We start from the raw sequence: 14,795 nt of genomic DNA on the forward strand, positions 1-14,795 counted from the left end.
ATGTTGTAAACAGTGTAATGGACTAAAGTTAATTGTATTGGCTTGATATTTGACTAATAACTCTCAAAGCATCATAGATATAAAAGTAAATAAATGGAAGTATGTCAATTCTGTATATTTCATATGAAGCAACCTTCATATGAACATTAATAGGCTTAGAATATAGCTAGTAACAACTGTTTTGCTTATAGTTAGCATTTTAACCGTTTAACTGCCCAACCAAGACAAAATCAATACAAATATGCTTTTTCTGCTGCTTATTGCTTTGGGGGAATAATACACACAGCCATTGTTTTTGATAAATGTGCTTCACTGTTTAGTTGAGCTGGCAGATAAAGGCTTGTAAAGGATCCATATAGAAATAGTTGACATCATCAGCTTTTTTAAATTAGCCTTTGTAAGTTTTGTTGTTTGACCTGCTTTTTCTTTAAGATGCGAGTGGTTGTGGATTAAGAAACAAAACAGTTAAAACATTTTTGAATATTTTATTATGTTTGTCATCTTTGAAGTAAAATGATTTAACATCCGATTAAACAATTATATATATATTATTAATTTTGAATTCTCACAAATGCAACAAACATGGATGTGTTGCATCCTTTCACCTACTTTTTCTTTGTTTTTGCCTGACAGTAAAATGAACATTTGCAGCGCTCTAAGGGAAGCTTTTAGATCTATCAATAAACAATATTTTTTAAACCGCCACTTTGGGGGCAGAGAACTTGGTGAGGGACACACAGGCTCAGCAGAAGCATTTTTTCCAGTTGAAATCACTTGCAAAATCTTTAATATCTGACTTCACCTTCGCATTAGCTTAGCTTGAGCCTCCACTGTTCCCATCAACCCTGGCCCGTTTCCGGCGTCCATGTTTCCTGATGACTCCTCCTTTCTCTGTGTGCTGGCTGGTGGTTCGGTGTGGTCATACCCTTCTGTGTGTGTCTGTTTTTGTGCTTTTGTCTCCCGGCTTGTTGCAGATATGTCACTGAGTTTGTGGACCTGGGTAATGTGTCAGCTTTAAGGACGTTCAGGGTGCTGCGCGCGCTCAAAACCATCTCTGTGATCCCAGGTGAGAAAGCAGGGGGAGGTAATATAAGCCCCCCCCCCCCCGGCCCTGAGCCCGCCGAGGCATTAAGTGGCTGTTAGAAAACGCATCCCGCACACAACCAACTGAACACAACACATCATCATATCAGGGAGGTGATATGCAGAAAGAAGCATCTTACTGATAATTGGATGTGAGTAGCTTCACAAACAGAAACCTAATACACGGAGAGATAATACATAAATGCATTTTCATGGATCCAGTTATAGACGACCAAAGTTAACTTCATAATATTCTGCAGTTGCATATACATATGGGTGTGGTTCAGAGGCAGCCTGTGATATTTTAGTGTCAACATTCAAACAATTCAGATCTCAAGGTCACTGACGCTAACAAAATGAAATGATTAAATTATAAATAAAAAATGTTCATATAAAGACAGGTGAAGAGGTGAATGAAGTATTAAGAACATGCATAAAAAGTGAAAAACAACATGACAAAAAGAAAAAAAAATTCTTCAAAACTTTATAAAACGTCAAACCTCCAAAATTAAGAGCACTTTATGTTATTTGGAACAAACCTCTAGTAACTACTAAAATATTTTACAGTTTTAACTTTATCAAAATTTACAAAAGAAAAGGCAGCAAACCACCCAAATAATGACCAAAAAAAGGTTATTTAGCAGAATAATGTGACACCTACAGAAAGGAAAATGTCTGTCTTTTTCATTTAAGCTCATCAATGCATATCTTGGCATTCAAAAATCCTAATTTAGTTTTATTTTGATCAAATGAAACTAAAATATATTTTAAAATTATAAAAATGATGACAAAATATAAATAAATTATATGCATGAAAAGTTCATATAACTTAGAAATTATCGGCTATAAATAGAAAACCATTTTCGTGCATGAATCCTCTACCAGCACAGATTAAACTTGGCTACTATAGGAAAATGAACTTATTGCATCTACCAGAGGAGGAAAGTCAAGTGTTTTATTCATATGATTTTATTTATAAAAGATGCTTTATGTACAAAATCTTTTTTTTATATTTTAATGCAGAAAAGAAAAAGATCAATTTTGTACTTGTCTACATATGAACAAAAATGATCAATGACTGGACTGCCTCAGTGTAACAAAAAACCTGTAAACAAATGGATGTTACTTTATTTTTAATTTAATAAAAAAACTTTAAAAAAAAGGTTTTGATTTTTTTGAGTCTGGTTCAACAGGCTCTTAGCCACGAATCAGACGTCACATTTGAAGAGTTACTTATGTCCTAAACTCATTTCTGTGACACAATTTCATTTTGCTATGAAAAATATGTTTTTAATACAGAACAGAGTCTGAATATATGAATAAAAATTATAGAAAAGTTGGGCTAAAATCTGAAAAATTATCAGGTGTAGTTTTGTTTTAACACTTTCCACATTTTTCTGAAAAAAACATTTAGACCCACAATTAAGCAGTTCTATAACAATAAAAATGCTTTTCTGTAATTAAGAGTGATAAAATATGAAAAAGAATTAGAGATTGCACTGTCGTAGCCAAACCAAACATTTCCGTTGTACAACCTTCACCCACTAGTGGATGGATTTTCTGTGAAGTGCTGCAGAAAACACTCAGACCTGTAGACCAGCTTCTCCACACCAGGTGTGTCTGAGCAGCAGGTCACCACAGACATGCAGTGGAGCTGATGGGGGCTCATTGTTGAGAATGTTGAAGGACACTTGAATGCATGTTGCAGATTGAGAGAGGGATCAACATGGCCGCATGTCACAGGATGGCTGCCGCTGCATGGCTCTCATTCATTAGTTTGCAGATGACGAGTCAGAAGAAAAACGCGTCTGTTTCTAATGAATCAAGTGCAACTAAACGCTTTAAAGTGATGGACCTTTAAAAAAGGAGCTGCTTCCGTATATTCCGCTCTCCTTTCGATGGTCATTGGCCTGTCTGCACCCTTTGTGTTGTCTTGTTTAGTTCCTGCTGTTTTTACCGTGTGTGTTGGTTTGTTCACACTGATGTCTTCCACAGAAATGTGTTTCTCTGGGTTTGTTTTTTATTGATATTTGTTATTAATTTCCTAGTTGTCATGTTTGCATGGTGTGACTTCATTCGTTGGGTGTGTTGGTTTCTTTTTTATTGAGATGGCAGCCTTTTTGCCAAAATTGTAACCAATTTATTTTACAAAAGCATTAGGGTTATTTCCTGTTTATAATGAATGGGAGTTTTGTTCTTGCTTTTTATCAGAGACATTGAAAAGAGGCTGCCATCTTTACCAAACCTGCTTAGATGAAGCTTTAGTTAGTTTATGCTGTAATTCTGGACATGCTAATTTTACATGTTAGTATGGATTTCCATGAAAGTGGGTTGTTTAAGATTAAGTTGAATGACTGAAGAGGTTTACGAGGGTTAACCCCTTGCTGCGTCCCCACATCCTTCGGGGTCCTGCAGGCCTGAAGACGATTGTTGGCGCTCTGATTCAGGCGGTGAAGAAACTGGCCGATGTGATGATCCTGACGGTCTTCTGCCTGAGCGTTTTCGCCCTCATCGGCTTACAGCTCTTCATGGGAAATCTGCGGCAGAAATGCGTCCGCACCACAGCACACTGCATCAACGGCACACTGCCTACCAACACCTCCTTCTACTGCAACAACAAGACCTGGACCTCGATAAAGGAGTTCACTGAAGATGAAGGTGAGGCTTCGTCCTTTTTCATCTTTGATGATGCACTCGTGGTAGTGGTGACCATCAACCTGACAGAGAATTAGATTTCTGCCAACAGGATTCACCTGGTTTAGGAATTTCTTGTAGAAATGACATATTTGGTCCCTATTGTGTCCATTGCAGAGCCGCTTTCCTGTTCTCTAAATCACACCAGCTCTGGGTTTGGGTTCATTGCATGTGGACGACTGTGGGTGAAAAGTGGGCAAATCTGTGGGGGGCCCGAAGATGGCACACTGTGGGCAATGTACGAATATGCTGCAGATGACCAATTGTAGTGAACACATAAGGAACACGCAAGGGTTCTCACTGTGTCTCACTGACTTTTCTATCCCTCTCTGAATCCTCAGTACTGCACAGGGGCCTGTTAGTCCTGTGCATGTGATGAGTGCATGTTCTTTGTGTGCAGCCTGACTGGTAGAAATGAGAAAATTAGACAATCAGAGTGTAGTTTGTGTGGACGAATTGTGCATTTGGTGGTACAAGCACAGAATTTGGCATGGATGTACCAAACGATCCCCTTTTTTGGAAAAGCATGTTGGGCATGAGAAAAATCCAAAATGGCGGCCATTCTTAAAGATGGCTCAATTATTCCAAAAATATTCTGTATCTAGTTGCCCCAGTCTTTTTTTTTTTTTTTTTTTTACCTTGTCCTGTCCAACAGCTGGGCAAACAGATGAGAGCTGAGGGCCTCTTGTGTTGGACATATTTTACTTTAACAAGAGGGGTTATTTAGTTGCCCCAGTCTTAACAATATGGGTTGTTCGTGCACAAAATGCAGTCTTTAAACTTTATGGGTTCCCACTGAATACTTTATAGATATATTTAAATGTTGGATTTTTCTTGTGGCTAACATTTTTTTCTGAAAAGGGGGATCCCAAGGTTCATCCATGCCAAATATTGTACTCGTACACAAAATGCACGATTATTTCAATAACTGACACCACTAGAGAGGCAAGAAACAAAGAGAAAGGTTTTAGATAAAAATCTGACTCGGCTTATACTAAAACTTTGGTCACACGGGGAGTTGCCCTGTGCCTCGAAATTCCCTTGGGGCTGTTAAAAGCAACATGCAATTATCATGCATGTGATAAGCATATAATGAAACATTTGTAAGGATAATGTAAGTTTTGACTTCTGACATATGGGTGATGAGTGTCAGAAACTAATCGTTAGTAAGTAGCGCCTACTGGCCCCTAACTAACCACTCGCAGTTGGTGCATGCACATAGTGGGCTCATGATACCCAAGTGCCCTTTGGACGCCTGTAGGAACTCCACACAAACTACGCTCTGATTGTCTAATTTCTTTATTTTGTAACCCTTGTGCTATCTTGTGGGGACCAGGTGACCCCTTTTCCAACATGCTTTGGAGGCACATTAACGTTGGAAGTCGGGTCACCCTTTTTTTCTTCATTGATCTTCACTGGTGTCCATGGATTACATGAAATCTTTCCACCTTTATCCACCTTTGTCATGGTAGGGAGAACCCGTCAATGTAAGGTTGGGGTCATCTGGACCCCAGAAGATATCACAAGGGCTAACAGTCAGGCTGCAGACAAGAAGTGCACACTTATAACGTGAACAGCACTGATGTGCTCCCTTGCATAGTCCACAGGATTTGGGGGAACTAAACAATCAAAAAGCCGTATGATGTATCTCTGGATCACCTACTCCACCCTGACTTAACTTATGTGTTGTATAAGTGTTTACTGCGACCTGTCTCCCAGCATGCCTGTGGAAAAAAAAAGGTGCATGCACATTTTCACTCTACAAATTCACCAAGCGGTCCACGATCTTAAAATTTCATGTGGGCCCCCTCTCTTCAGGTTTGACCATTTTTCCCCTGCAGTCTCTACCCTTAAGGGCAGTTGGACTAAGGCTTAAGGTTAAAGCTGCCAACACAAGGAATCAACACTGCTAAAACATTCAAACACTTTATTGTCAAAAGTACAATTACCAATAAAACCCAATATGTATTTGGAATAACATAAGCACTGCCCAAAGAAATGCAAAACATTATACAAACAAGTAAAAATATGAAAAAGATTTCTAAATTAATACCTAAAATAAATTATTTTAAAAGAAAATGTTTCTGTAATATCACAAATGTAATCCTCAGTCATCAGTTTAGAAGAAAAACGAAGGTATTTTTTCCTTTCTTGTACTAAAATATGATTTTACAACTGAAGTCATTTGGTGACTTTGCACAAAGAGAGCAAGAAAGTCCAACAAAAACCTAAATCAGTTTACATTTTCATACATATACTAAAGAACTATTTGTCTTCATTACAAAAGCAGTAAATAAACTACGCTTGTTTCTCATACATTTAAACGCTTCGAATTATTTGTTAAAAAACCAACAACCTTAATGGTTGACAAACAATTCCGAGAAGATTGTCCAGTTTTGATTGATTTGTGAATTCCAGATGAAGTAGTTGTGTGAGAAAAGGCAGCAGAAATGATGTTTGACTCTTGCCATTGTTTCGGCGTGTTGTCTGTTTGATCAGATTTAGGTAAACAAAGACTTCCGTCTTTGGAGAGGCCTTTGTGAAAATTAGCCTGTGTGTTTCATGTCTGCTGCTCCCTAAGTGGACTGGACAATGTCATGTTGGCACTGAAGATACAAGTGACGTCAGTGAAGCAACACATAAACGCACACACTGTCAGAGGCAGTCCAGCCAGGCTCACAACATCATCCACACAGGCGCGTTTGTGGTTTTCTGTCGCCTCGGCAACCCTCAACATCACAGCTGTCTGCCAACATTTCATTCTAACCCTAAAATCAGATCAAAAGACTGAAAGTTAACCCTTTCACACCAGTGTTCACATTCTTTCCACTACTGTAACTCTTTAACCGTTCATGCCGTTTACGTAATTCGTGATATGTGCTGCATATCGGCGCAAAGCTGATATGAAAAACGGATTTTCTCCGCGTCAGAATCGGCTGATTCGTGTTGATCATGTAAACGGTCAAAGACTTATGGTATGTCAGGGAGCGTGTGTTATTAAGGCAACATATAAGATGTTAAAAGAGCAGGCAAAAAGGTCTCCATGTTAACAGAGTGAAGCAGCTGCTAAAAAAACAGTTACCTGGTTTGTCTTTTATTTTCGTGGATGTTTCTCATCTCCTCCTAAAGGTTTTATCATTTCTGAAATACAGTAGAAGAGAGCTGGTTTATGTGTTTCTGGGAGGAAGAAATGACCCTCATTCTATGGCTTAGGAGATAAATCGGCTAACAGTAGGCTAACATGTTAGCTCATTCATCTCCTAACCCATAGAATGAGGGGTCATGTTTTAACCCCTTTAGGAAATCATCCCAACAAAACTCCTCCTGACCCTGAAATCAGGCTCAGAATGCCAGGTTTTCAGTGATGACAGAAGGAGACCATAAGGCCTTCACAGCATCCCATAATGTCAGCAAGCCTCACATTTATTAACAGATAAGGGTTCTGCTTGTAACTTGGCGGTGTTGGTATCAATCAAATCAAACCCATAAATGAGGAAACGTACATTTACAGACGTAACGTGCACAGGCGCTGTGGATGTGAGGTGAACCTGGAGCTGGCCCTGTGATCATTCTCTTCATATGTTCTAATTAATTTAATTGGCTTGATGGACTGCAGGTCTGTGTAGCGTCTGCCCTGACTGTGAATGATGAACGTGCACAAGAAGCCCCCACCCCCTCACATTGACCCCAACCGGGATGGAGCAAAAGGCTCAAAAAACGAGAAAAACCTACAGAAAAACAGTCACAGACATGAAGCTGAAGACTTCTTTGTTATGGTCATTGACACAAAATGGTCTGTTTATGTGAAAAGGCACCTGTCTGCTGGGCCGGGGCTTCTGCTTTCACAAACACAATTAAGTCTTTATGTCAAAGCCAAACACAGAGCCTACTGGTGATTCTCCCACAGACACGTCAACGTGAACCACACCACATCTCTGTCATTCAGACACTTCAGACAAACATCTTTGCTGGCTAACTATCATGAAACAAAGCTGGAATTAAGCAGAAGAGCTCGGTCACTGATCGGCATTCAGTCCAATTACTGGATTCAGCAACACAAACAGGAAAAGTCCTCAGGTAATGAGTGAGGTAGCTGAGTCCAGAACAAGTTTACAGTAACAGCTCAGTCAAGACATGCAGCCACTGCTACCGTAGCATCTATTTATTCCTTTCCAGTTTGCTTTGCCATCTATCACATCAAACAAATGCCCCCTTCAGGCTCTCGTATCGACCTCTAAAAGCTGCCGCGAAACCTGAGAGCCGAGGCCGTAACCTTAGCCCCCCGGCCCGTCAGCCCCATCTGAAAACAGCCTTTAGCAGGGAGATCAATGTTCTGCAGGCTGAACATTTCCCATCAGGCTGTGTTTGCTGTATGTGGTCAGAGATGACTGCAGCAGTCAAACTTTCTGAGCCAACATCAAAGATCCAACATCGGTACAGGACGTTGTTCATCTTTAAGAAAAAATCGGAAGCTCATCCACCTGTTTTCTGAAGCCACTGAAATCCCTTAACATGGAGTTGCTGGAGCCTATCCCAGCTACTGATTGATAGGTGAAGGCGGGGCTCACCCTGAACAGGTCACCCGTCTCATGCAGGCCACACAGTCACACATTTTCACAGCAACTAGCATATGAAGCACGTTTTTAACATCTGTTGAAGTGTTTGAAGGGTCAAAGTAGAGCTTTGAATAGCTACATCCTATCAAAGCTTTTGCTTTGAGAAACCATTTCAACAAAGATTCCAGAAATTATTTTCAGCTGTTTATCATCACCAAACTACAATGTTATGTGGCCAAATTATTTTTTCCCCCAGAATTATGCAAACACGTTTTATGGCTTATAGGAGGAGTTAATAAAAATAAAATTGTCTTAACTTAAAAGTTTTTTTTGTCATTAGAAACATTTAGTGAAATCACTTTATTTGGGAGTTTTATTTTACTCACTAAAGTTCAAGGAGAAAAATTCATTCTTTATTTTCTATATTTCCAGAGACAAAGTCAATGTGTAACGATGTTCATATGTTGATAAATTGACTGGTAAATATATTCTATTCGTAGTTCTGATTGTTTTTAATGTCCACCTCAAATAAAAACCCTACAGTAAAGAAATATGTCAACCTATGTCTGTATTAGTTTGGTTGGTTGAGTTGTTGTTTTTTAAGCAGAAAGACAGTGATGAAAGCAGAAATCATGGAGCCCTCCAGTGATGTTTGTTGAGGAAATGTTTTTATTTTACTTCCATGTTTGACTTAATCCTCCTCTTAATTTCATAATTAAATCTCATGTAAAAGACCTGCACTGGAAAAACTACCCCCTAGAAATATGTGGATAATTCTGACCCCATCAGTTAGAAATCTGCTAACAGGAAGAAGACTGGTTTTACCCAGAAGTCTTATTTTAAGAATGTAGTTTTCATCACTAAGACACTTTTTCTCAAACAAAGATTATGTTGTGATTAAAATAAGATTATTTTTAGAAAATAAGATGTTTATTCTTGCAGCTAGGGTCTTTTTAACGTTCAGGATTTTTTTCAGGTTCAGTTTTTGCAGTGTGGAACTGAAACTAACAGCAGAACATGAAGGCACTTGTTAGAAATTAGTCAGACTTAGTTGAAACATTTGAGGGGATCCAGCGTCTGTCGCCTCAGATCCATTTCAGGTCTGGTTTTCTAAACGCCGTTCTTGTTGTTTTGTGTTTGCATACATGGAGGAAGGTGCTCGAGTTTCAGGAAGTGAACCTTCATCTCCAGCAGCTCCACATAAATGAATTCAGTCTTTGATGGATGAGTGTACAGTAAAGGCAATAGATTAGTCACTGACTAATGTCTTTCCACCATGGGTGAGCAGATTAACAGTGTTTCAGTCTAATTCACTTCGACCAAAAACTCTTCGTGCTGCCGTCTTTGTCAAACTTGCAGAAAATTTTTCTCTGTTAGTTTATCTCTTGCCGATGAAAAGCACAAAGGCAGGATGGAGGTTTATTATCGCTTGACAGGGTAATTTGCTGCTCTTGATTTTAAAAAGAAATGAAATTAAGCCCACTCCCCTGGTTTCCTGTGGAGACAATTTTCCAAGCATGTGCAGCTCTGCAAAACCTTCTCAGAGAGGGGTCCAGCTGAGGAAAACTATGAACAGCGGTGCTGAAATGCTTTTCCTTTGGGGTGGGCCAGAAGAGACCTGAGTGAGGAACTTCTTGTATGTGAATGATCTGCAAGCTAAGAACTGATGCACATTAACAAAGAAATAACAGTGGCTTCTCTGCAGTGTTTGCTGCAGTAAAGTCAAGCTGAGCGAGGCTTTTACTGTCTTGAAAACATTCGTCTTTCCGACAAGACATCTTTTTATTCCTTCAGTGTTGTGCGAGTCGTGTTTTTAAAATTCCTCATGAAATGCGTTTTAATCAGTCTGAAGTTAGTCCCACTTGGTTCAAATGATCTGCTGAACAAAATATGGGTGAGCGGTTGTTTCTGCAAAGCATGAAAATGTCAAGCAGCTATTAAAAGGCAAAGGTCTGCGAGCCGCAGCGTCAGAAGCTCAGAGCCAGATCCGTGTGCAGAAGTAATGGAGGGTGTGTGTGAAGAGGTGCAGGTGAAGCAGAGCGAGCAGAACTCCTGTAAAACCTCTAACAAAGTAAAGACCGACTGACAGGGGCACGCCCATTTACTGTCATTTTGTTTTAATACATTATAGTACAAGTACAGCAGCTGAACCCTGGGAAACCAGGGTTCGATTTCCTGGACTTAAGGACAGTCTAGAGACACCAATCAACCTATGAAGCATGTTTTGGACTCTAGGAGGAAGCCCACGCATGCGTAGAAAGAACCCAGCTTGGATTTACACCGGAGCCTTCCATCTCGGTGTGAGACTGTGCCTCCATGCAGCCCTATTGCTGGAGTTAGGTACTACAAATTAGCTGTGAGGGGTAAAATCAGTAAAAAGTCCAGGGTTATGGAATGAAAACAAAGATCTGATTGTGATCAAAGATGTGAGTCAATTTGGCACACTAATTCTGTACAGGAGGCACGGCATGGTGAACATCCAATCAGGACACAGAACAAAATGTGCAGGAAAAAAAAGCCAATTTAAGGAATAAAACAAAAATTCCAAGAAACAGCGGGACCTCGAAAGGCCAACCAGGAGACAGCAAAGGACCACTTTAGCTGGTTTTCTGACTGTAAGTTCTGATGTGAAGTCAGAATCTGAAACATCTTTTATGAAGATTTGTTCTGCATCCAACTCGTTTTCTGTTCCTCTTCTCAGATTTCTGGACTTTAAGTCTGTTATTTCCAATCAAAGTGCTCTAGAGTCCGCCTCATGTTTCCAAGCAGACATTCACACTTCCAGTCCTCATGAGAACGGAAAACTTTGCCTTCAAATCCCAACCAAAGTTTGGAAGCAAACGTTTCCTTCCTGCAGACACGCATGAAAAGCTTTTAAACATGTTACGTCTAGACCTTTTGTTCTGGAGTGTGTTTGGGCGCTGGAGTACCTGAAGTACTCCATGTGCTGGCATTAAAGTGTGTTAATGCACTTGGAAATAGCCTGTGGTCAGGTTTTAAGTGTGGAATAAAGGCTCAACAAGCTGTGTTTGCTGTAATGGCTTTGGCTTTATGGCCTACCGCTCAGACAGCTAACCGGGCCAGAACACACAAGGCGGATGAGCTTATTGATCCTGCAGGAACGCAGACAGACGTTGAGACGGGTGTTTGAGTTAAGAAAATCTTCAGGTTTTTGGTATTTTTGTTTATTTACAGACTACTAAACCTTTGCTTTCTCCAGAGTCCTTCTGATTTTTTGGTTTCCTCTCTGATGACCTCTGAACAGCAAAGACTAAGCGTTATGTCAACTAACTCTTATATTTATCATTCTAGATCATATTGGGAATTCAGCTGCATGTTAGTCTGTTTTCTACCTATTTGCTCATTCACAAGCAACTTGTTTCTTGTTAATGTATGTATCACAATAATGCGGTAACCATGGAAACTTCCAAGATGGAAAGCTATGTATGTAAGCTGGATCCCAAAATCCATCCTCTGTGATTTTTTAAGCATCGTTTGTGTACACCTTTTCATTCTAGATGAAGAAAGTTGGTGAATTGAATCACTTTGCCAGTTAACAACATTACAATAATCACATTTTCCTTATGGCAAGTTTTTACTTTGGGGTTCTGAAACTCTAAACAACATGAAGCTTTTTTAAACGTTTGTGTAAAAATATGTCTGAAACAGGATTTGTCCTCTTTTATTTCTAGATAACTACTACAAGGTGGAAGGGGCCAAAGATGCCTTAATATGTGGGAACAGCAGCGATGCGGGGTGAGTCCACACTTCCTGTTCTCTGCATGATGGACCACTTCGGGTCCACTTGGGTCAAAACGTGGTGATGGAGTTTAAAGTTGGGTTGTGAGGCTGTTTTTTTAGCATAAACCATCTGACTGAATCTCAGAAAAAGGTTGTTAAGGAAACATCAGAAACAGGAATTTAAGCAGCCTGAGGATGCTTTAGTTCCCCTCTGACCTCTGCTCTGACATCTTATTAAATATTTAATTAAAAAAGAAAAAATCAAACTTAATTGGCCCAAAATATCTTGTACATTTCAACATCTACCCTTGTTTTTCCTTTCATAGTTGTATTTCAGTCTTTCGTTCAGATTCCCTCTGCTTTCCATCTCAGCAGTGTTGTCATCACAACGCGACATGATATGTGTAACTGAATGCTGATCAACACAGATTCATTCAGAACCAAGGAATCACCTAAGTCACTTTATATTTTACTGTTTGTAACCGTTTTTAGAGCAAACACACTTTTTTTATTAATAAAAAAAAGGAATCACATTTTGATCTTTTCTTCTGAACTTTTTGCTTAGTTAAATGAATAAAAACCACATCACAAATTCCTCATCTAATGCAGCATTTCTGAGAGCTTTTTAGACGTTTTTCCAGCTTTTTAGTTATAAATGAGGGTTTTCCCTTAAAGGTCCATTCCAATGAAAATTGTGTTTTTTTATTTTACCTAAAACCTGCATAACCATAACTAAAAGATCTCCGGGAAGGCTTAAAAATGGATCAAAAGATAATTAGAGTGGGACTTTAATGTAGCAACAGTTCTGTAGCTTAGATTGTGATTAGCTTTTCAAACTGGCAGATTGTCTTAAGTGTGGATCTTAGCCTCCTTAGCTTTTCTCATTGTTACTTACAGGAAATGCAGTTTTGGGGTGTTTTTTCTAAGATATCTCTCTACAGCTGTCCCCATGTAAAATTGGATCATCGTCAGAGTGATTCCCACGTTTAGGAAACAGTTGTATTTCAGTCAAAACTGCCGTCTCCTTCCTGCTCCTAGTGTCTTTAGAAGCTCAATACATCTCCAGCTTGTAGGTAACAAAGAAATTTTTGCTGCGCTCGTGTCAGCAGCATCCGGAAGACTTCTGCTCCGATCTTTTAGCCTTGTGTTTGGTGAGTTATCTAACTTCTGGCTCCTGTTTTTGAGCAGCTGTGATTCAGATTGCTGCTTTCTCAGGAAAATCTCGCCTTTTCTCTAGTTAGTTTGGCTGTGTTCTCATCTGTTACGAGAGTTTCACAACAACTTTAGGAGGTTATGTAAAACTGAGGAAGTGGTCTTATGGAGGGGATGTTGCTAAAAAACAACAGAAATCAAATGCTTACCTGTTCACAGGTTGAGTCTGAATGTTTCTGGAGAAAAAAGCACGATAAAAAGGACTTCCAACACTCAGTTTGCAGAAGTTTCTCTGGTTTCAGCGGCGAGTCTGATGACTGGGCAGAGTCTGGCTGCAGAGCCGTGTGACATGTCAGAAACAACCAGTATCTGTGCTGACCATCGCTGAGAGCCAGACGCTGACAGACACTGAGTGACACGGCGATGACAACACGAGTGTGTGCAAAACAAACCAGCATCCAACGCTGGAGCTGAGGGAGAAACGCCGCCTGAGGCCGAGTGACGAAGCCGCATGAAACCTGAAGATGCAAACAGTGGGTAAACAGGCTGACGAGATCCAAGGAGATCATGGAGAGCAGAAAGACGAGACGAGTCTGTGGAGTGGAGAGTTTTCAAGGTGACCAGAAAAAGACTGATGCATGTGGGGGTTGTGGGAGAAATGATGTGGATGGACGTGAAGAGGAAAGATGAGTGGAAACAGAAAGATTTGCTTTCAACATCAGGAAAACCAAACATCCCTTTTTGAGGTTTTTGAGATTTGAGGAGAACGCAGGATTAAAGATTGGACAGACGGTGAAAAGAAAGAAAGAAAATACTATAAACACAGATCACACAAGCTAAAAAGAGAGAGAGGAAACATTGATTTGGACAGAGATGCTGATTACACCCCACAAAATAAATAAAATAAAATAAAATGAAGGCTTAGTTTGTTTTTTATCACAGAGCCCTTTAATAAAAAACAGAAGCATCTGGAGAAATCATGCAGTTCTAACAGTTGCTGGTTTGGGGCAGCTTTTTTCCAAAACAAGCTCAGACCAGGACGAAAGCAGCCGGACGAAGAATCTGCCAGTCTTCCAACCATCTCACTACGATACATTTACTCAGCAGACACTTGAAAACTTTATAATGATTTCTGCTACTTCAGATTTTCATTTCTTTCAGAGCTTACATCATTTCCTCCCTTTGGTTATTTTGCTCTGTTTGCTCTTTGGACAGTCTGCATTGACACTAAAGTGAACTGCACCAGAGTTCATCTGCAAGTGAACAAAGATCCTCATTCTCAAGAGGATTACAGTTCTTGTTTGGTCTAAACCAGAGTTCTGGGGGGTATTCCAGGAAGCATGTTTAAACTAGCCTGACTTTAACCCTGAACTCTGGCTGAAATCCGCTGTATGTCGGTTCCAAAAGACCAGATATGAGTTAGCGTAATTACGCTCGACTTGGTAACCCTGGGTTTATGTGCGTCCATGCCAAGTACATAAAGACATTCTCAATGCATCGCCGATTTCCGGAGTCACCATGGAAACGCGTGGAGAAAAAAAGAGAGCGCTATACTTCAGTGAGACGGAG

At 39.9% G+C, this 14,795-nt stretch overlaps 1 protein-coding gene across 9 annotated transcripts in view; it reads left to right on the forward strand.

The window, feature by feature from the left end:
- LOC101167997 (sodium channel protein type 5 subunit alpha) overlaps window positions 1-14,795 on the forward strand; it is a 254,888-nt gene that overhangs the window by 80,362 nt on the left and 159,731 nt on the right. For 6 of the 9 annotated variants that reach the window (XM_078938898.1, XM_078938896.1, XM_078938901.1 and 3 more), the window contains exons 8-9: window positions 3,499-3,741; window positions 12,026-12,089. In XM_078938898.1, coding sequence (XP_078795024.1) covers window positions 3,499-3,741; window positions 12,026-12,089 — 307 coding nt within the window. Of the gene's footprint in view, window positions 1-974; window positions 1,067-3,498; window positions 3,742-12,025; window positions 12,090-14,795 lie in introns of all 9 variants that reach the window. The other 3 variants (XM_078938897.1, XM_078938900.1, XM_078938904.1) reach the window with 1 other exon arrangement.

This window comes from Oryzias latipes, chromosome 20 (genome assembly GCF_053564925.1).
Source record: "Oryzias latipes strain Hd-rR chromosome 20, Olatipes_Hd-rR_3.1".
In the NCBI taxonomy this organism is placed as follows: domain Eukaryota; kingdom Metazoa; phylum Chordata; class Actinopteri; order Beloniformes; family Adrianichthyidae; genus Oryzias; species Oryzias latipes.